The sequence below is a fragment of the Calliphora vicina genome, chromosome 3 (genome assembly GCF_958450345.1).
Source record: "Calliphora vicina chromosome 3, idCalVici1.1, whole genome shotgun sequence".
In the NCBI taxonomy this organism is placed as follows: Eukaryota; Metazoa; Arthropoda; class Insecta; order Diptera; family Calliphoridae; genus Calliphora; species Calliphora vicina.
Window position 1 is genome coordinate 90252752 of NC_088782.1, and position 22263 is coordinate 90275014.

The 22263-nt window shown below is 29.1% G+C and overlaps 1 protein-coding gene across 1 annotated transcript in view; it reads left to right on the forward strand.

Moving 5' to 3' along the window:
• Window positions 1–16840, forward strand: part of cort (cortex) — a 31650-nt gene extending 14810 nt beyond the window's left edge. Inside the window, exons 2-7 of the mRNA XM_065506417.1 lie at window positions 1287–1421; window positions 1609–1861; window positions 15528–15710; window positions 15887–16267; window positions 16346–16495; window positions 16563–16840. Of these exons, the coding sequence (XP_065362489.1) occupies window positions 1287–1421; window positions 1609–1861; window positions 15528–15710; window positions 15887–16267; window positions 16346–16495; window positions 16563–16840 (1380 nt within the window). The remainder of the gene's footprint in view (window positions 1–1286; window positions 1422–1608; window positions 1862–15527; window positions 15711–15886; window positions 16268–16345; window positions 16496–16562) is intronic.
• Window positions 16841–22263: the final 5423 nt, after the last annotated feature.

Sequence of the window (22263 nt, forward strand, 5' to 3'; positions counted from 1 at the left end):
AAAAGGGCCCATTTTAAAAGAAAGTCAGAAAAGTTTTTGATTTTGCCAAAAAAATCAAAAATTGTATGTCTTGAGTTACAAAATATTTATTTTGGTAGATATCCCACTCGCATCCCACTAAGCGACCAAAAATATCTTAAAGGAAGGACCGAGGCTTTCTTTTGAGCAAAAAAAAGGGCCCATATTGGAAAAAAATTTCGATTTTGCAAAAAAATTTCAAAAATTGAATTTCTTGAGTTATGAAATATTTATTTTGATAGATATCCCACTCGCATCCCACTAAGCGACCAAATAGGTGTTCAAGGAAAATATCTAAGCTTTATTTTAAGAAAAAAGGGCCCATTTTAAAAAAAAGTCAAAAAAGTTTTTGATTTCGGAAAAAAAATATTAAAAATTTTTTATTTTTGTTTTAAATATTTTTTTTCGAATGATTGAAGAAAGAGCTATCTAAACTATTTAAATAAATTTTGAGTTCTCGACCGATCTTGTTTAAAAATTGTGTCTGAGTTACTATCCAATAGAACTAACCTTGGTGCAAATTTCATCCCGATCGGAAGACATCGATTTCAAAAGTTGGTTCACTTGACATGAAATGCCACATATATATAAAAAAAAAATCGAGGGTATGCGTTCCAAAATTCCAAAAAAAAATTGTTTGGGACACTCGAATGTATGTATATACCAATTATTATAAGAAAGGTGAAGGGTATATAAGATTCGGCATAAGCGAATATAGCACTCTTACTTGTTCACTTTACAGTAGTTTTGTTTACGTCGCTAAATAACATTTAAATATAATTATTATATGAGTTACGTTAATAAAATATAGGAAGATTTTCGTCAATTTACACGTACACAATCCTAATACAAATATTTCAATCAGTTCCTTGATGTTGTTGCGGATATCAAATAATTTGTGGTGTTTACTCACTTTTTAGGCTGTGCGTATATAAAATGCTTATATTTACTCTTCAGAAGCTCCACAAACCTTGGTTGGCCCCTTTGAATTTTTTTTTTATTTCAGTATATGGATGAATTCATAAGTTATATTTAATATGTAAGAATACACATTTTGCATGCAATATATGAAAAAACGTTAAAAAGTTTTAAAGTGTGCAAGGTTTTTGGAGCTTCTGAAGAGTAAATATAAGTTTTTTATAAGTATTTGGTATTGGTGAAGATTTATGTATATTGTTACGTGTTTACCTTTTAAAAGCAGTGGTTTTTTCTTTTGAGTTAATTTTTATCGGGCCACACTAATAAATATATTTTCTTTACATTTTCAGAAAATCAATACACCAGATAAACCCATACCAATATTTTATGGAGATCGTTTTATACCTCGACGATTTTTATTAAAAAATTGTGAAAACAACTTGAAATTCGCTTTGAAAAAGCCGTCTAGAGATGTTCTTTCATTGGTAATATAAATAATTAAATCTCGTCTATTTATTATTGTCCCTATTCATAAGGAAATTTTTAATTAATCAAGGATTTAGTAAACAGAATTTTCATATGAAATTTGTTTTTCAAATCATTGATAAATAATTGATAAAGTTACAGTATATACATATGTATAAAAATTGTGTCGACTCTATTAATTTTTAGTGTACTAGCAATGACTATTGGAGAGAGAATACCTATTTGCCAACGATAAATTTTATAATGGAAATGACACAGGATCGTATACTGCAGCTAATGGATCCAGTAGTGAAATCAACTGGTCTTATGTTAAGATCACGTTGCCGAGACATCAATGAAAATAATTGTTTTTTATATGATTGGCCTTGCAGGCCTCGATCGAAACCATCTGTATCTCTTGATACCACTTTTGATCTGCCAGATTATGATTCCAGCTGTGGTAAGAATATATTTCAGTTAATACCTTAGCATCTTATTCATAATATATGTTTAAACTTATAAATGGTTTATACATATTTCAAATTTACAAACACACTATGTTTTAGAGGAAACCTTTGATAAATTTAAAAATTGATTTTAATTAAGGTCTTTATTATTATATTGTTCGGCTTTCATTTTACATACAAATTTAGACAGCATTACCTCACCTTATAAAATTATAAATTTCGTATTTCTATACGTGACAGTCCAGGCGCGGATCCTTAAATAAAACGTCAAAACTGTTAAATGCTGAATTTTTATTTTTTTTTATTTAGAAAATCAGGGATATTTATAATACAAAATCTAACCGCAAAAGCTAGTTTGCATATTGTTCAGTCGTTTCATGTATGGACTACGGGTCCATGTAAAACTTTTACAAGAAATGTTAGAAAATTTTAAAACTTCTAGATTTATTTCTTTTGCTAAACATTTCAAGATTCAACACATTTCTATTACGTGCAAAAGTTTGCTAAAAATTCGGAACTTGCAAAAATTTTAAATTGAAATTTGGCTAGAGAAATAATATCCAAATCGGTTGATTAGATGGAGTTGCGAAGACATACTTAATGATCCTCTTAAAAGACATTTAATTTTCACTATTAAAAGTAAACAAAAGGTAAGAAAAAATCAGCCCAACCAAGAAGAATATTTAAAATAAATATTTTACAAAAATTAAAGTCGTTTAGAACTATGAAAAAGAAGTAGTTTCCTCATATTTCTTTAGTTTTTTTCATACAAATAAAAAAACCATCTTTGAACTAGTTTTTAATGAAAACCCAACAAAGGTCCGAGCTTATTTTGTAAATCCCGGCACCAAGAAACAAAATATTAAAAAAAAATTATTTTGTTTTCATGAAAAGGCAAAGTAACACATACAAATTCTTTCGTTGATTACATTTTTTATTTGTATGGAAAACTAATTTTCCATGAATGTTTTGTTTTTCCATATAAACTTTCACTTGAGCTGAGTTTAGAAAATAAGGCCCCAATAAAACACTAAATACAACACAGCCTTCCCACAGTTTTGGGCTTGAATAACCACAATTACTGATTTTGGGGAAGGATCCGAGATGTCAGAAGTCTCGCATAGAATATGATGTCGAATTAAAAAATCGTCTAAAAGTAAAATGTAGCTGCCGTCTAGCCATAAACACTGATATATTATATGTTACGATCGGAAACAAAAGGGCAGCATTTCTAGGCTTGGCAAAAAAAATTTTATATTTTTGGAAATGTTATTAACATATCTTTAATCCTAGGGGGTGAATGACTCAACTTTTTTCACTATTCATTTAAAACGGATAAACCGGTTAATCGAAAATCAATATTTTAAATTAACCGGTTCCCAAAAAACTAACTAATAAAAAAATCACCCCTCCGTTGGGCCGCCATATCTAAAAAACGAAAAAAAAATCGAGCAAATGTTTTTTGTAGCTCTTCTCAAGGACTATTTATATGTCAAGTTTCAGTTCATTCGGATCAATAAACATGAGTATAATTTTGCTAATTAAGCGTAAAGGGCTTACAACTCTGGAATCTTTGGTGACCCCAACTGAATTTTTTTAAGAAATCTAGAATCGGAGAAGTTATCGTGGTCGTATTCGTTCAAGTAACAACAGCCAGCCATACTTCAGAATTATTTTAATTAAAGGGTTTTTATAAATTAAAAATGGAAAAAAAAATTTCCTTAAATTAATGTGACAACAAACAGTAAAAATTTATAAAATTAGTAACTGTTACGGATAAATTTATAAATTGCAGAATTTAAAAACTTTTGAAATACGAGTTAAACCCGAAACCGATTTTTTTAAATTTGACGGTTTTTTTGGACACTCTAATGTATGTACAATAGAGTGACAGCAGATTTTTTTTAGATTTCAAATAGTGCCGGTTGGAATATTGTGACACTAGCTCTAAAAGTTAAGTGCTGAAAATTTGAGTCAAATCGGACAACGATTTCTGGACGCGCATCGAGGTCAAAGTTCAGATATATGCAAAATTTTACTTTATATAGAATAAATAGGTGAAACTCATTAACTTTCTGCATTGTTTTCTAGAAATATGTATTATTTATTTATTTTGCTACTAAATAAATACTTTTGCAATTAAATGCAAAAGAATCGAAATGTGTACGTAATTATCGTTGTAATGAGATATAAGTGACAAAATTTGGTTAAAAAATTTTAAAGTTATTACAAATTCGACAGACCATTAACATGTCTCAGGCCACTTGAACAAGAAATTTAGGAAACAAATTAACATATTTCGAGAAAAATTAAAATTAAAGCTAATTTTTATTTAAAATAATCCGTATTTACTTGTGTATGAGTAGGATACCGTTAACCTATTCGCAGATATGGCAAAAAAAAAATTTTTTTAACGGCTGTTTCGAATCTCCATTTTCAAATTTTTAAAAATTTTGTTAAACCAATTTCAGAATTTTTTGCGATAATACAGTTTTTGGGTCATTTTGGCCAAAAGGAGAACAGGGTTAATTTCCAAAAAATTCTTTAATGTAATATTCATTAATATAAATAAATCTACATATTTCTAGAAAACAATGCAGAAAATTAACGAGTTTCACCTATTTATTTCATATAAATAATACAATTTTGCATATATCTGAACTTTGGCGATTAATTCATAGTAGTCATAGTTTTAAAATGTAATATTTTTTATATATAAGCACATAAAAACACAGCATTTAGAAAAAAAGGTTAAACAATTTTTTTTAACCCTTTTAACAATAATGCGCTTATTGTTTTTTTGGAAAAAAAGACCTTTATTGACAATTTATGCTGTATCTTTGGAATGGAAAGCTTTAAATTGTTGAATATAATTGGAAATTAAAGCATGCTTAATGTGCTATTAAAAAATTCAAATTATAAATTTATTGTATGTATAAATTTAATTTAAAATCCAATTTTTGTTTTACACAAAATTGTATAAATTTACAAATTTTTTCAAAAAAGTCACAAAAGAGAATATTATAATTTTTTAGTAATGAACATAATATAACAATAAAAGGTAGAATCACTATAAAATATGTTCTCAATTATTCATGCCTTGAATTGTCAGACTAATATAAAATAAAAAATAAAAGTAAAATTGAAATAAAACATCAAAAATTAACTACATACATAAATTGAAAAATAATTAAAATTCAATTTCAAAATATAAGAAGAAACATGCGTGTTTTTTTTTCGTATTTCAAATATAAACAAAATATTTCTCAATTTTCATTTGTTATTATTCGTATTTTCGTATTTCTGTTTTTTTGTTTTTCTATTATTTGACGTAACAAGGCATAGCATTTTTAACTCTCTCCCTAGTGATTCTACCTTCTAATGGTTGTATCATGGTAATGAATAAATATAAATTCATAAAAACACAGCATTTTTTTTTTTTTAAATACCTTAGTTCACAATATATGCTGTAACTTTCGAATCGAAAACGACAAATTAATGAATAAAATTAAAGGAAATTAAAGCATACTTAATGTGCTATTAAAAAATTGAAATAATAATATTATTATATGTATTTAGTATATATTAATTAGATAAATTTAATTTAAATTTTTTTCAAAAAAGTCACAAAAGAGAATGTTATAAATTTTTAGTAATGAATAATCATAAATACGAAAAATACAGGAAAAAAAAATGTTTTACCTGTTAGGCGTTTTTTGTGTTTCGGAAAAATATAATTTTCGCTTAACTTTAAAGTCAAAATAAATTTAAAGAATAAGTTAATATGTAATATGTATTCCTGTTAGTATAAATTTGTATCCAGTTTTTCTTTCACTAAATGCAGTAAATGTAAAAATTTAAAATTAAAAGTTTTGTGGGAATCGTTGGTTTCGTTTTACTGCATTCTCAAATTCACCACAAATATCCCAATTATCATAAGCTTCATATTAATCATTATCTTCATCATCATTATAATCATTATCTTCATCATTATCATCATTACTATCTTCATCGTTGTTATCATTTACTGGTCTTGTTAAACAAATGACAATCAGAGTTTTTACACAAAAATGAAAATAAAAAAAGGGCCGGGCATTGTCTGGACTTTTTTCAAAAATTTCCAATTTTTTCACTTTTTTTAAAAACAGTAATAATTTTCTAACTTTGACCGCTCACTGAAAAGAAAGTAAACAGCATAGTTGATTTATTTTTACAGCTAGTGATGTAGAATTTTATCTACTTTTACCCTATACCAAAATTTATTAGAAAAACTTTATTTCTAAATTTCAATTAATCGCCACTTTTATACCATTTGAACCCAACGTGCGACGCACAGTGTGGCAAAATTAAAAATAGCGGTCAAAACTCTATAACTTTTGACACAGGCGGAATTTTAATGCGGTTTTTTTTTTTTGTTTGATAGGTGACTTTTTTACCCTTATTTTGAGATATTAATTTGTATATTAGGTTGTGGTTATTGATAGTTATTTTCTTAAAAATTGATAGTTATTTTCTTAAGAATTATTATCCATAATTTAAGTAAGAATTTTTTTTTCAATTTGCATATGAAATTTATTACAAAAAATTGAGTATTTATTGTATTGTATAACATAAAAGCCTTTCTGTACCGCAATTCTGTAACTTTTTAACGACAAAATTTTGTCGTTAAGTAATCAAAATTCGTTAGTTAACAATATCGTTAAGAGATATTCCGAATTAAATTTTACCGATTATTTTCGTTAAAAATAGTCGGTAGATAACGATAACAAAATTTGTCGGTAGGTTAACGACAAATAAAATGTTCTAGTTAAGCCATAACGATAATTGTTTAGGAGTTAGTTTTGTAACATAAATATTAGAAATAAGTTGTTCTTTGAAAGTACGCTTGGTCAACTATTTTGTGTTTGTTAGATACGGACTGATTTGAGTTTTAAATATAAAAATTAACATGCATTAATTATCTTTTTATGATAAATTTGGACATATATTTGGTCAATTCACATGGGTTCTTATCAGTCAAATGTCTTAATATATCACGACCAGCGTTGCCACTCATAAAATATTTTTCCTACCAAATTTCTGATTAAAAACTACCAAAAACTACCACAACCTACCAAATTTTAAATATTTGAGAAATTCTATTAAAATAATATTAATGCTGTTATAACAAAGCTCCCTTATAGGGCCCACACCTAAAAATTACTTTAAGCTCTAAAAGTGTTGGTATCCCGACAGAATTCAACACAAATTAGTTTCATACAGAAATAAATTACGCGTCCTAATTTCATGGCGATCGGTACATAATGTGACAATCAGTTGTATGGAAAAAAAATTTTTGTTAAACTTTTGAAGATGGCCGGGTGGAATATTGTGACTAAATGTTAAGTGCTGAAAATTTGAGCCAAATCGGGAAACGATTTCTGGACGCGCATCGAGGTCAAAGTTCAGATATATGCAAAATTTTACTGTTAATATGGAATAAATAGGTGAAACTCGTTAACTTTCTGCATTGTTTTCTAGAAATATGTAGATTTATTTATATTAATGAATATTACATTAAAAAAATAATTTTGGAAATTAACCCTGTATCTCCTTTGGTTCAAAATGACCCAAAAACTGTATTATCGCCAAAATTAGAGAAAAATGCAAATTTTTCAGTTTTTGAAAAAAATTTGCTACTAAATAAATACTTTTGCAAAAGAATCGAAATATGTACGTAATTACCGTTGTAATGAGATATAAATGACAAAATTTGATTAAAAAATTTTAAAGTTATTACAAATTCGCCAGACCATTAATGTGCTTCAGGCCACTTGAACAAAAAATTTAGGAACAAAATTAAGATATTTCGAGAAAAATTAAAATAAAAGCTCATTTTTACTTAAAATATGTCCATATTTACTTGTTATGAGTTTTTGTCTTCGTAGGATACCGTTAACCTATTCGCAGGTATGGCCAAAAAAAATAATTTTTTTAACGGCTGTTTCAAAACTCCATTTTCAAATTTTTAAAAATTTTGTTAAACAAATTTCTGATTTTTTCGATCATCACATTGGGGTTTATTGAGATCAAAATAGGGAATAAAAATATGAAAAAATTATGTCAATACCTCTTACAGTTTTTCCGTACCTGCGATTTAAATTTTGCGATTTTCAAGAAAAACTAATTATTTGTCCATATTTAGGCGAATGAGCAACTTAAAAAAAATAAAACATAAAGTCCGGAATTTAAAATAACAGCACAAAAATGGAAATTAACCCTTAGCAGCACTTGGGGTCCAAATTAACCTCAACTTTTAAAATCACGAAAAACACAGCCATTTTGACCCCAAATGCTCTTAAAGGATTAAATCCATTCTTACACTGTTGTTGTAAATGCTAGACCCCAATATATATTTTCCTCAAGTTTCATGAAAATCGGCACAAAAATATATAACATTTCGCTATCTTTTCATTAGAAATTCGAAATATTGAAAAATTTGACCTTCGCGATTCAAAGGTTATCGTTTTCCGATTTTAGTAAAACTTTCAGAACATATTTAAAATTACAAGGACTATAATATTATGAATAGGGTTTACTTTAAATTTATAACAGTAAGGAAATTGGACTCATTCGCCTAAATATGGACAAAAAATTAGTTTTTCTTGAAAAACGCAAAATTGAAATCACAGGTACGGAAAAACTGTTAGAGGTATTGACATAATTTTTTCATATTTTTATTCCCTATTTTGATCTCAATAAACCCCAATGTGATGATCGAAAAAATCAGAAATTTGTTTAACAAAATTTTTAAAAATTTGAAAATGGAGTTTTGAAACAGCCGTTAAAAAAATTATTTTTTTTGGCCATACCTGCGAATAGGTTAACGGTATCCTACGAAGACAAAAACTCATAACAAGTAAATATGGACATATTTTAAGTAAAAATGAGCTTTTATTTTAATTTTTCTCGAAATATCTTAATTTTGTTCCTAAATTTTTTGTTCAAGTGGCCTGAAGCACATTAATGGTCTGGCGAATTTGTAATAACTTTAAAATTTTTTAATCAAATTTTGTCATTTATATCTCATTACAACGGTAATTACGTACATATTTCGATTATTTTGCATTCTATTGCAAAAGTATTTATTTAGTAGCAAAATTTTTTCAAAAGCTGAAAAATTTGCAATAATACAGTTTTTGGGTCATTATGAACCAAAGGAGATACAGGGTTAATTTCCAAAATTATTTTTTTAATGTAATATTCATTAATATAAATAAATCTACATATTTCTAGAAAACAATGCAGAAAGTTAACGAGTTTCACCTATTTATTCCATATTAACAGTAAAATTTTGCATATATCTGAACTTTGACCTCGATGCGCGTCCGTAAATCGTTGCCCGATTTGGCTCAAATTTTCAGCACTTAACATTTAGGCCTAGTGTCACCATATTCCACCCGGCACTCTTTGAAATCTAAAAAAAAAAATTCGGCTGTCACTCTATTGGTCATAGCTTCTTCTCTAAATCACTCACGAAAATAAATTATTGAAATTTTAAAAGAAAAATGTATTTGCTAGCACAGGCTATTACTTATTACTTCTTTTAACATGACTACGCACAATTTAAAAAATTGTTGTTATAATTTGGAAGATTTAGAATATTTAAATTAAATTTTTCAAGAAATCTTGAAGCAACAAAACAAAAAATTATAAGAAAATAAAAGTCTTGCGAGCCCTTTGGAATTTTTTGAACTGAACTCTACGAAATACGTACACATTTACTTGACTAAACTAAAAATTTAAGATAATTCTGTATTCATATTCAATTTTTCATAAATAATTTTATTATTTTGGAGTAACATAGTTTTTTTGTTATGATTTTTATTATTTTGTTCTTAAAAATTCTTATTCAAAAACTTACCAAAATACGACAAAAATCGGAACAAACCAACCAAACTACCAAAAGTCAATTTATTAACTTAAAACTACCAATTTTGGTCCAATTGGACCAAAGCGGCAACGCTGCTCACGACTCTGCGGCTCGGCTTAACCGACTCTTAAGCATTCGGCGCAGGTCTCTGCTGGTTGGTTACGATAACATAGCATACATAATAGTATTATTTTAGAACATTTTTTGATTGAAAAGCAATAAAAACCACTGTGAAATATTAGGACATTATGACAATATGACATGATAAGGAACATTGTGAATTGACCAACTATGTTAATTTTGAAAAGCAATAAAAACCACTGTGAAATATTAGGACAATATGACCTTGTGAATTGACCAATTATATTAATTTTAGGAAATAGTATTCGAATTTTAAGAGCAACTTTTATTTGTTGCATAATATCCATATTTAACACATTTCTGGAGTGTATAATGTTTATCCCTATATTCAAATTTCCTAGTGAGCATTTTAAACCATATTTGGCGATGTGAAACGAGTATAAACTTATACATGACCGTATTCTAAGAAGGAAATTTGTTGGAATTTGTCGACTGTCCTTATAACAACACATATCTAAATTCTGAATCAATGATCACTTGTGGTGGCATAGACATATGGATTATGTTCTTTTCTTTTCAGTAGGTTTCGCGAACATATTTGGGTGAGCTGATGCTTGATTTTTATATATAAATGCGATTATTTATTCACACGACTACGAATTTATCTGCAAACACGAAAAAATAGTGAATATTTTTAATTTTAAAAATATTGACATTTATATTTTTAACTATATTCGTCGTTAAAATGTATTACCGAGAGATATCGTTAACTTCAAATAGTGAATATTAAATTCGTTAAAGCAACCGATATTTTTCGATACTTAAAAAAAAGTTACAGAATTGCGGTACTGAGTCCATCTATTTGTGGAATAATTAAACAAATTTTGAATAAAGTGTTGATTTTTTTTAGAAATATTTATTATTAGAAATATATGCATATAAAAAATGGGAATATACACAAAGATCTAAACGTTCCCCTTGTAAAAACTGAGATCACGAAGAATGCAGAAAAATATTTAAAATAGCTTGAAATTCACCCAAACCCATTGGCCCGCAACATATTAGTTAACCGTGGCCACACTCGATTAAGAAGGAGGGACACAGCAGACCTAATCTAGAAGGATAAATGCCAATTTAACCAAAAACAACCATGAATACAAAATTTTTCGTCCGGCACTGGCTGGACTTATTAAATAATAATTATTAGATATAAGATTTGTACCACTTATTGTTAGTTCATTAAATAATGAAGATACAATAAACAAATGAAAATGAAAAAAAAGAAATATATGCTATGTGATTTTTAACAGCACTGATCTTGCTGAAAAAGGTATGCAATTGTCCACATCTGCTTTTTATATTCTTATTGATCATAGGCAATTATTGTATGACATCTTGTCCAATATTTTTGTGCGTAAAATTTTTAGTAAAAACAATGGTAAAATTGTGCGAGCAAAAAATGCAACTTCCGTAGAGTTGACTTAATCTTTAAAATTTTGTAAAAAAAAAATTATCAAAAATTGCGTTGCATTACCATCATTTACTATTAATGAAAACAAATTTAAGGACATTAAAATTCAAAAGGATAAACATTTTATCCAAAAAACGCCAAGCTCCTATTCCGTTATAAAAATTTAGATATAATTAAGAATTATGTTATGATTAGAGTGCCGAAATAATTTTGATGGCTAGTTTAGAAATTGTTTATATATTGAAATAAAACTAAAAGGTTAGACATTGATGGTGACATCATATATTTGATGCTACCCAAACGAACACATGTGGACATTTATGATTATTTCAACTTCCGAAAGATAATTTAATGATACAAATATAATAAGGAGAAACCAATCCAATAAACCATATATTATTTACAAAAAAAATATTAAGCGCCTATGCTTTTCGAAGCAGGCCCTTTATGCTTAAAATGGTGCAGTCGTGTGATATGAAAGGTCAATTAACGTAATTTTAATTTATTCGAGTCTGATCTTATTGTTACGCATTCTGTCTGGTCAAAGATATTCCCTTAAATATTAAATTAAAATAGTAAAAAATAGCGAAAACTTAGTAATCATGTAAGCTAAATATAGGATTCTATGAAATAGGAACCGTGTCAAATTTAATATTGTCTTCTGCTGTTTTGAAATTCGTTTACTTAACAAAATAAATGGATATTTAAATATGATTTCATTATTTGTAATTTTTACAGATGTCATATGATTGTGAAAATATTGTTTTAGCATTAAATTTCAGAACCTTTCTAACAAAAATAACAGATGGGGAGAATTGGATCCAGTTATAAGAAAAATCATACCAGTTGAAGATCACATAGCATAGCGTTGCATTTTTTATGCTCGCAACTGTAAATCCCAAATCCGTGCATTAACAAATTAAACATAAATTCTAGAGTATCCAAAACCGGTCAACCGGTTTTTTCATCTTTGCAAACTCCACCGGTTTCGTTTTTTTTATCTTTTCGATTTTTTGACAAACCGGTTTTTGTAAGAAAAACTTTGATACCATTTTTAAAAATATTGATTTATTTTATAGAAAATTATAGCATTTGACATTATTTTGTAAAATATATAAAATAATTGCATATAGATGGAACCTTACGAATTCAAAAATGCTACATTTCCAAAGATTTAGTACACAATTCTTAAGACATTTCCTATTAGCGTCCACAAATAAAAATAAATTTAAGGAGCTCTTTTTCATATTAAATAAAAATTTAATATAAACCGGTTAACCGGTTTTTTTTTAAGACAAAACCCGAAACCGTTTAAAGGCAATAATCAAAACCGGTTTTTTCAAAAACACACTTTTTCGGTTAAACCGGAAACCGGGTTTTCAAATTTGCCGGTTTTTTGGACACTCTAATAAATTCACTTGAATTATATTTGATTAGCTTCGTTAACGAAGTAGCGGGTTAATACCTAGTAAATAATAAAAATATCTAAACAGCTATTTTCCGTCCTTGTTGACAATAGTTATTATTAAAAGTTACTGGGTACAACTTGATGTCTGTAAACATGAATGGGGTTACGAAACTATTTTAAAAGAAAATATAAATAAAATTGCTACGATTCATGCTCAATGTAAAATTCAATCCTCGCTGGAACTATCATCAGATCACTGACCCAATATTGTTACATTATTGAGCCCCCGAGAAATTCCCCGACAGGCACACGAATTAATTGGCTCAAATATAAAAAACACCTCAGTACATAATGCTCGGAAAACATACAGCTAAGAACACAAGAAAACATCGATCACTCTCTTATCAATTTCGATAAAAATCTCAAACTAGCTGCTCAACATTCTACTGAAACCCCTCCACAAATCAGATATAATAGAATTTATTCTGCAGTTGCCGAACGGCTCTTAAATAAAAAAAGAAGAGTTCGAAGAGAGTGACAATTCCACTGATCCCCCCAACTAAAATCGAAGCTAAAAGATTGCACAAAAACACTTAAAAAAGTCTTGGAAATTTGAAAAATAGAATCTATGAATAAATAGCATGAAATCTGGGGAGCTACAAAACGTTTTAAAATACCTGTCATATGTAAGCCCCCCTTGAGAAATTCAAGTGGTGGTTGGGCAAGAAATGATACTGAAAAAGGGAATCTGTTTGTTAATCATATGATGCAAGTTCTAACCCGAACACATCAAATGAAACTATTGAGTTGCCACTTGTTGTACACCATTTTGGAGCAGCCACACAGATGGATGGCTTCATAAATTTTTTTGCAAAAATTATAAGGAGTTGTCGTAGAAATTTGGCACCGAGAATTATATGGACTAAACTAAGAAAAAATAAAATATTATCAAAATGACCACGCCCAACGCCCACTACCCATACAATCCAAATAGATTTTTTTGCATAAAATTTTTCTTATCCAAGTAAAAGTCTAGAAATTTGGTACATATATTTTCTGAAACAAAATAAGAACGTATGCTATGTTTTATTAAAATCGGCCATGCCCACCGCATACCGCCCATGGAATCCAAATGCAATACATTTTTGTGCATTTTTTTTAATCGAAACAAGACACTCCAACCTTTCATTTTATTAAAACACAGCTTGGGCGAAATTGGGGCTACATTTTTTTTCTCCATGGAAAATCAAAAATAAAATAATTTTTAGAGACTTATATATTTGGTCATATCTTCTTAACGGTTTATGGTATCCCCATATTTTTTTTTTATTGATGGAGAAATGTTATATTTTTCAAATATGTTAAAGGTAAATGGTATTATTAAGAAAATTATACATATATAAACCACTGAATTGCATGAAAATATATGTAAATTTTTGCTTAACACCCTTGTATGGACATTACTTCAATTTTTTTAAAAATAAAATTAAATTTTTCTTAAAACTATAAGTGTACATTTCAACTTTGAACATTTCTCTACAAAACTGCATCATTTGATTTTTGAAATTGAGTGTTTGAAAAATTGACTTTTTGGCACCAAAATCCCTCTGCGAGCCGTACCCCTACGTTTTAAGATTCTATTGAAAAAACCCATAGACTTGTAAATATTGTAAGAAAAGCGTTTGAGTGAAGGAAATATTGTTCCGCTGTCTTCATTGACATTTCTCAAGCATTTGATAAAGTATGCCATGATGGTTTAATATACAAATTGAGTCAAAATTTACCCACAAACACACATAAGCTATTGGAAAGCTATTTAGCTGGTCGAACATTTGAGGTCAAAGAAGGAGACTTTTTAAGTACTCCGCAACCCATTGAAACTGGAATCCCCCACGGCAGTATCCTAGGATCCTTTTTATATTTGATATATGCCAACTAAAAATAGCACTCATACATCAACATTTGCAGACGATACTGTTATTCTAAGCTGTCATGAAAAACTTTTACTTTATAACATGATCCAAAAACCGATATGGTGTTATGGCATACAGCTATGGGGCACGGCATCAGTGTCAAATGTAGAAAAGATCCAAAGTCGCCAAAACAAGTTTTTAAGAATGATCACAGTTGTCCACTGGTATATAGAAAACGCGAATATACACAAAGATCTAAACGTGCCCCTTGTAAAATCTCAGATCACGAACTATTTAGAAAAATATTTAAAAACAACTTGAAATTCACAAAAACCCAATGCACCGCAACATATTAGATAACCATGGCCACACTCGATTAAGAAGGTGGGACACAGCTGACCTAATCCAAAGACTAGACAGAATAATGCCAATTTAAGCAACAATGAATAAACAATTTTTCGTCTGGTACTGGCTAGACTAATTAAATAATAGTTATTAGATATAAGCAGGGCACACTTAGAAAGGTGACTGCATCACTACAACAATACAAAAACAACAGGTACTTTGTTTTTGTTAAAAAGTAGGTGAACTGTCAAAGTTGCCTGTTGTTGTTTTTGGGTTTGTTGTATTTTTCGCCACAACAATCACAAGTGAATTGACAATTCAAACTGTATAAAAAAATAATCAGCTGTTTTATCGCAGTCACCTTTCTAAGTGTGCCCTGGATATAAGATTTGAAAAACTTATTGTAAGTTCATTAAGTAATGATGCAATAAATAAAAATTGAAAATTAAGATCTATAGTTAATGTTTATTTTAAGTTAAGTTATTATTATTAATGAGGCTTAGAATATAATTTATTCTGAATTCTACAGATCAGAACCTAGTTGATTGGTCAATACGAGGTCAAATTGCCGTTTCTTTTGGTCACGATGTAATAATATGGCAAAGCAAGGAAGATATAACCATGGCCTTCGATATTAAGTGTCCACGATCGTTGGCATATAGTCCGAATGGGGAGTTTTTGGCTATTGGCTGCAAGTCTTGTGAATACCCAGGCAAGTAATATTGTATACATATAGAGACGAGACATATAGAAACTTTATTATTACAATAACAACAGATTTCGGGTTTTGACCATCTGTCTCGTCTCTATTCTACCCTACATTTGTATTGTATATATTTTATGTAAATTATGAACAACTTTTATATTTGCTGTCTTTAATTTCTAAAGTATTGGAACTGTGGGATGTGTCATGTCCTCAAGATTTTTGTGTAATTTGTGGAAAAGCGTTTGGTTTAAAACACATTGCTGTGCAATGCATTGAGTGGACCTCATCGGGCAAACAAATTGTATGTGGAACCCACTATGGATCTATGTACATTTTATCCATTCCCGATATGAATACTATCAAGAAGATACGGAAGCATCATTTGCCAATAACAATAATACGTTTCTCACCCACCATGCGTTATTTGGCCAGTGGGGATTCTGAGGGAAACATTGTCATCTATAACTGGAATATGTGCACTGTATATCTGTATGTAAGATCCAGACGTAAACTGAATGTCGTTTTCGATTGGCATCCGTGGACTGGAGTTGATTTGGCCATCTGTATGTACATTCAAACACGTATTTAGCTGGTAAACTTGGAATACGTCTAACAATTTTCATAAACAAATTTTATTACAGCCGAGGATGTTCCTGCTTCCATTGTGCTTCTACATGTTCCCACCAAGAAAATCGTTGCATATTATCAACAAAATGGGTCAAAAATTGCAATTAATTATATATCGTTTAGTAAACTTACAGGTGAATTACTGGTCAGCACTTCCAGTCAAGGTAAAATTTCATAATTCAATTTTTCATAAAATTTTTAAATTTAACCAACTGGATAACTTGTTTATAGATGGAAACGCATGTAATGATTATAAGGTTTTAGTAATGTCTTCGCTAGATCGAATTGTAGACATACTGAAAATACCAGATGGTGGAGCCAGATTTTTAATGTGGAGTCCAGATGGTACAAGAGTTGCCACAACTGGAAATGATGAGACTCTAACTTTGTGGAATTTTTATCCAGCGAAAAAAAGCAAATATTTTAAGAAACTTAATGGATTAAAAGCAAAATCTTCAATGGAATCTAAATTTGGAAATCAATTTAAAAAATGGTGTTATTTAAAATGACAAATTATAGTAGTATGTATAAAAGAATTTGTTTATCTATTTGTTGTAAAATTCTATTTAATGTGATTATATATTAAGAATATCGAGTATCTTTCTTTATTTTATTTTTTTTTAATATTGTGGCAATGTTTTAAGCGACAGTCAATCCCCTTTTCATACCCACTACCAAAAAGATGAGGGTTATATTGATTTTGTTATTCTATTTGTATCTGTATCAAAATATATGAAAACCTTTGTTCGGCCTAGTGTTGTCAATATTTGAGTTTAATTTTAATCGAATATTATTTTATTATTCGAGTAATCGATTAATTTTTTTAAAGTTTCTCGATTATCAAAGGAATAACGAGTAAAACAATCATGGCTATTCCTGTTCTCACTTTCACCATTCACCCTATTTCTGAAAGCATAATTACAACAATATAATATAAAATAAAATTTCGAAAATTATATAATTAAGGTTAAACAAATCACGTGTAAACATTTCTAATAAGAAATTCTGAGAAAATTAGAAACCATTGTTGTAATTGTGCTTTCAAAAATAAGGTGAATGGTGAAAGTGAGAACAGGAATAACCCTGAATATTAAAATAAAAATACATAAATACAAATTTATAACATTGTGTAAAAGTTATATCGGTCAAAAAAATATATATAGTCCTGGCGTTTCGCTGGTTCAGGTCTAGGAATTGAGATATATCGATTTGTAAATAATAATTTTAATAAAGTCTGGTTAAATATTTTATGAACTAATAACTCAGAGGAATAAGTTTGTCATTCTGGTTTGGTGCATCGAATAATATTTGATGGGACATTTAATTTTCAAAACGGTTCTATTTTGTTTATTCTATCTAAATTCAACGATATATGTATTGGTAAAATTTAAAGGGTTAAACATTTGTTCACGATGTACAATAAAAACATATCAATAAACTAATTTATATAAAACAAGTAAGAGAGCTATATTCGGCTGTGCCGAATCTTATATACCCTTCACCAAATTATACTTAAAAATATTTTTATTTAAACAAAATCAAATTTAGTTTTTTAATGTTTTAAAATGTTTTTAAAAAAAAATTTTTTTTTTCAAAATTGTTTTTTAATTTTTTTTAAAAAAAGTTTTTTCAAAATTTTTTTTTTTAAATTTCTTTAATTAATTTTTTTGGAAAAAGAATTTATGACAAAAAAAATTTTTGATAAAAAAAAATTCGGGTTAAAAAATATTTTTTTCCGATTTTGACCCATTGTATGTCCAACTTACTATGGTCTTATATACGTCGTTGCAAAGGTCTTTGAAATATCTATCCATATTGTCTTATATACGTCGTTGCAAAGGTCTTTGAAATATCTATCATTAGATATCCATATTGTCTATATTAATGACTAGTAATCCAGGTCAAAAATAGGTCAAAAATCGAGGTTGTCCTAGTTTTTTCCTTATATGTCAGCCATATGTCACCGATTTTCTCGATTTTAAATAGCAACCGAGCCGGAAGAATTTCGGAGATATTGATGTATGAATCGTGTATGTAAGTTTTTTGGGGGATTCGGAAAGTTGATTTCAACACACAGACGGACAGACGGACATGGCTATATCGATTCCGCTATCTATAACGATCCAGAATATATATACTTTATGAAAATAGTAGATATTGTCATATTTTTATTCCCTATTATGTTGTCAATAAATCCCCATGTGATGATCAACAAATTCTGAAATTTGTTTAACAAAATTTTTAAAAATTTGAAATTGGAGTTTTGAAACTGGTGCGTGAATTTTTTGATGACCTAAACAAATGATTTTCATTACTTATACAATATTGCCCGTCACGTGGTGGTATGCCAAAAATTTCGCCAAAATTAGTTATATCCCTAATATCCATATTTACTTGTATTTGAGTTTTTGTCTTCGTAGGACATCGAATAGGTTACCATTCGCAGGTATGATCAAAAAAAAATAATTTAATTAACGGCCGTTCCAAAACTACATTTCAAATTTAAAAAAAAAATTTCAGAATTTTATGATCATCTTAATGGGATGTATAGAGAATATAATAGGGAATAAAAAAATTAAAAAAATGATGTCAATATCTCCTCTATTTTTTCAGAACCTGCGATTTAAATTTTGCGATTTTTGGAAAAAACTAATTATTTGGACATATTTTGGTAAATGAGCCCAATTTCCTTACAGTTATGAATTTTAAATAAACCTATTCAGAATATTATAGTACAGATAATTTTAAACATTCTCTGAAAGTTTTACTAAAATCGGAAAACGTTAACCCTTAAATCGTGAAGGTCAAATATTTCAATATTCGGAATTTCTAATTGAAAGATAGCGAAACGTTATACAAGTAAAACGTAATTTCTAGTATTTACAAAATTTGTTTTGATTTTAAAAATTAAGATGACAGATTATGAAAAAAGATGACATATAGAGGACACAAATTTTATAGATGACAGCCAGTTAAAATAGATGATTGTCCTCTAAAAAAGAGGATGTATGGTCACCTTACTGTATATGAGTAGGTGAAATTCAAAACTCGCTCGTTACACATAAACCGAATTTTGGAAAAACACGAAAAACATGTAGCGGGTGATTCAATGGACCAAATTAGTCGAATGTTTGAAATTCTTAGATGTTACTTCATTCTTGACTAAAACTCTACAGTTGAAAAAAATAAATAAACTGCAACATAGAGAAGGACTACCAGAATAGTTATCGCAATTTTTTTTAATGTTTTGTAACGAGAGAGTTTTGCATCTCACCTACTCATATACTTTATAGGGTCGGAAAATTATATTGTGGAAATTACAAACGGAATGACAAACTTATATATATATATACCCTTCTCACAAAGATGAAGGCTATAATTAACTAAGATAAAAATTTTTGTTTCATATACATTTTTTTGAAATCCTATAGTTTTGACTAAAATTTCTGACCAAACAACCGAAATAGCAATGTAATGAACAATAAATCCTCTGAGTTTTTTTTATTGAATGCGTGAAAGTCTATTAAAAAAGACAGATTTTTACAATATTTTCAAAATAATATATTAATCTAACCAGAGCACCCTGACGGCAAAGTTTTGCAAAAAATCATAAACGATGACTTCAAAAAATATAATTGTTTAGCATAATGGCAATAGATACCAATAAACTATGTTTTAAAGACTATAGAAAAGGTGGTTAGTAAAGTGATCACCCAACCGCAAAGAGTTCTCATCAAAAGCTCTAGAATTGGAATATACGAGTTTTGACAGTTAAGAACAATCGAGACTACTCGAGTGCAGATGGCAGTGTTATAAAAAGTGACAGAGGTTGCAGTCGTTAGTTAGTTCATACTATGTAAATAAACATCAACTGTGTGCCTTAAAGTGTGCTGTATTTTCCAGTGAATTCGTGAACATTATAAACGTGTGTGTGTGCGTATTTGAACATAAATAAAGAGTTGTTACAATTTTTAAACTACTAAAAGGCTTTTATTTGCAATCAAAAATATCCGGTTTATTTAAAGGAAATAAGCCAACGTCTTAAAAAGGTTAAAACGTAACAATATATACGCACAATAGAATGCTCCAAAAAATAGAATTGTTCAATGTATTGTAGCAACACGTTGAGTAAAATATTAGGATGATAGGATAACGTTAACTGGTGGAGCAACAACGCTGAAGTTTTAAGGAGAAACATGCAATTTTTTCCATTAAATAATTACTTGTGCAATTTAAATTTAAAAGAATCGAAATGTGTACGTATTACGTAATTGTCGTTGTAGTGAGATATAAACGACAAAAATTGATTTAAAAATGTTAAAGTTATTAAAAATTCCAAAGGCCGTTAACGTGTCTCAGGCCACTAGAACAAAAAAAGTAGGAACAAAATGAACATATTTAGAGAAATATTAAAATAAAAGCTCATTTTTACTTAAAATATATCCACAGTTACTTGTATGTGAGTTTTTGTCTTCGTAGGATACCGTTAACCTATTCGCAGGTAGGACCAAAAAATTTAATTTCAAAACTCCATTTTCGATTTTTAAACATTTTAATATAGACATTCCAATATAGTACCGATAGAACAGTTAAACGCGCTCCAGTGAATCAATAGAGTTGGATACCCTACTGTCACCAATAATAACCTTCGCCCTCTCCTGTTCGCGGTCAGGAAGCTCCAAAATAGACTTTGAAGCACAGGCCCATACATGAGAGTTGTATTCCATTTTCGGTCGGATATAGGTGGTGTAAATAGTGAGGAGATCTGGGGCCGAATTACCACACTCGTGATCGAATGAACTATCGTATCGAAAAATAATTTCGATATCGTAATTATAACAAAATGTACTAAATTTCATGCTCGATATCGAATGCCGTAATCTCAAATAAGAAAATTACGATCGAATTTACGTGATATCGAATGCGGTAATTCGGCCTCTGATGGAGTGAAGTAATTTCAACACCCCTCTACGATGGGTAGTTATCAGAGAACGGATTGAATGCTCTATTTTGTGCTTTTGAATGCATTCACAAAAAATGAGCCTTTTGTTGACAATATACATTAATTCTGTAAAGCAATGCATGACATTATTCACAAAATAGAGTGCAACGAAAAATTATACATGCATTGCTTGTCTTCTATAAAAGTAAACTAACACTCCACAGTGGGGCAGAATCGAAATTTTTTGGAAATAAATCTGGCATTTCTAAACGGCTGGTCCGATCGGGAAAAATTTTACGTGACATGTTTTTTCTAGACCTAGCCGAGCGCTTTCCAAAAATATAAAAATCTTTGAAATAGGATGGGAAACAAAAAAAAGGCACGTGTTTAAAAATTTTACATGTCGAAGGTACCCTACTTTGAGCCCCCATAACGCCGCCCCTGGAGGATCCGCCCTTTGTAGGATCCAAATCAAATTTTATCCCGATCGAACCAGCCGTTTAGAAATGCCAGATTTATTTCCAAAAAATTTTGATTCTGCCCCACTGTGCACTCCCAAAAGCAACGAATACTTAACGATTGATGTGAATGTTTTTAATGCTGATATCGCACTTGATCAACAAGAGGGTATTAACTCAAAATTTTAAAATTTTCAGTAGAGGATAAAAATTGTATGTGGTTACATTTTAAGAGAATTTGAAAATCTGAATACATCATAGTATGTAAATTCCATTTAAAAATATAATTACATTAAGGGTCCTCATGTAAACGCTTAAAAGCCTCGCAAACTGTGCATTTTTACACTCTCGCAAATGAAATGTCAAAAAATGTATGGAAATTCGTTTGTACAACTCCGATAAGTTTGCGCGACAATTTAGACTCGCAAACTTGAATTTATTGTGCATTTGATGAATCAGCTGCTTTTGTTTACTTTTATTTATAAGAAATAAAAATCAAATAAAATATGAAAATTTTGTGCATGTTAAAATT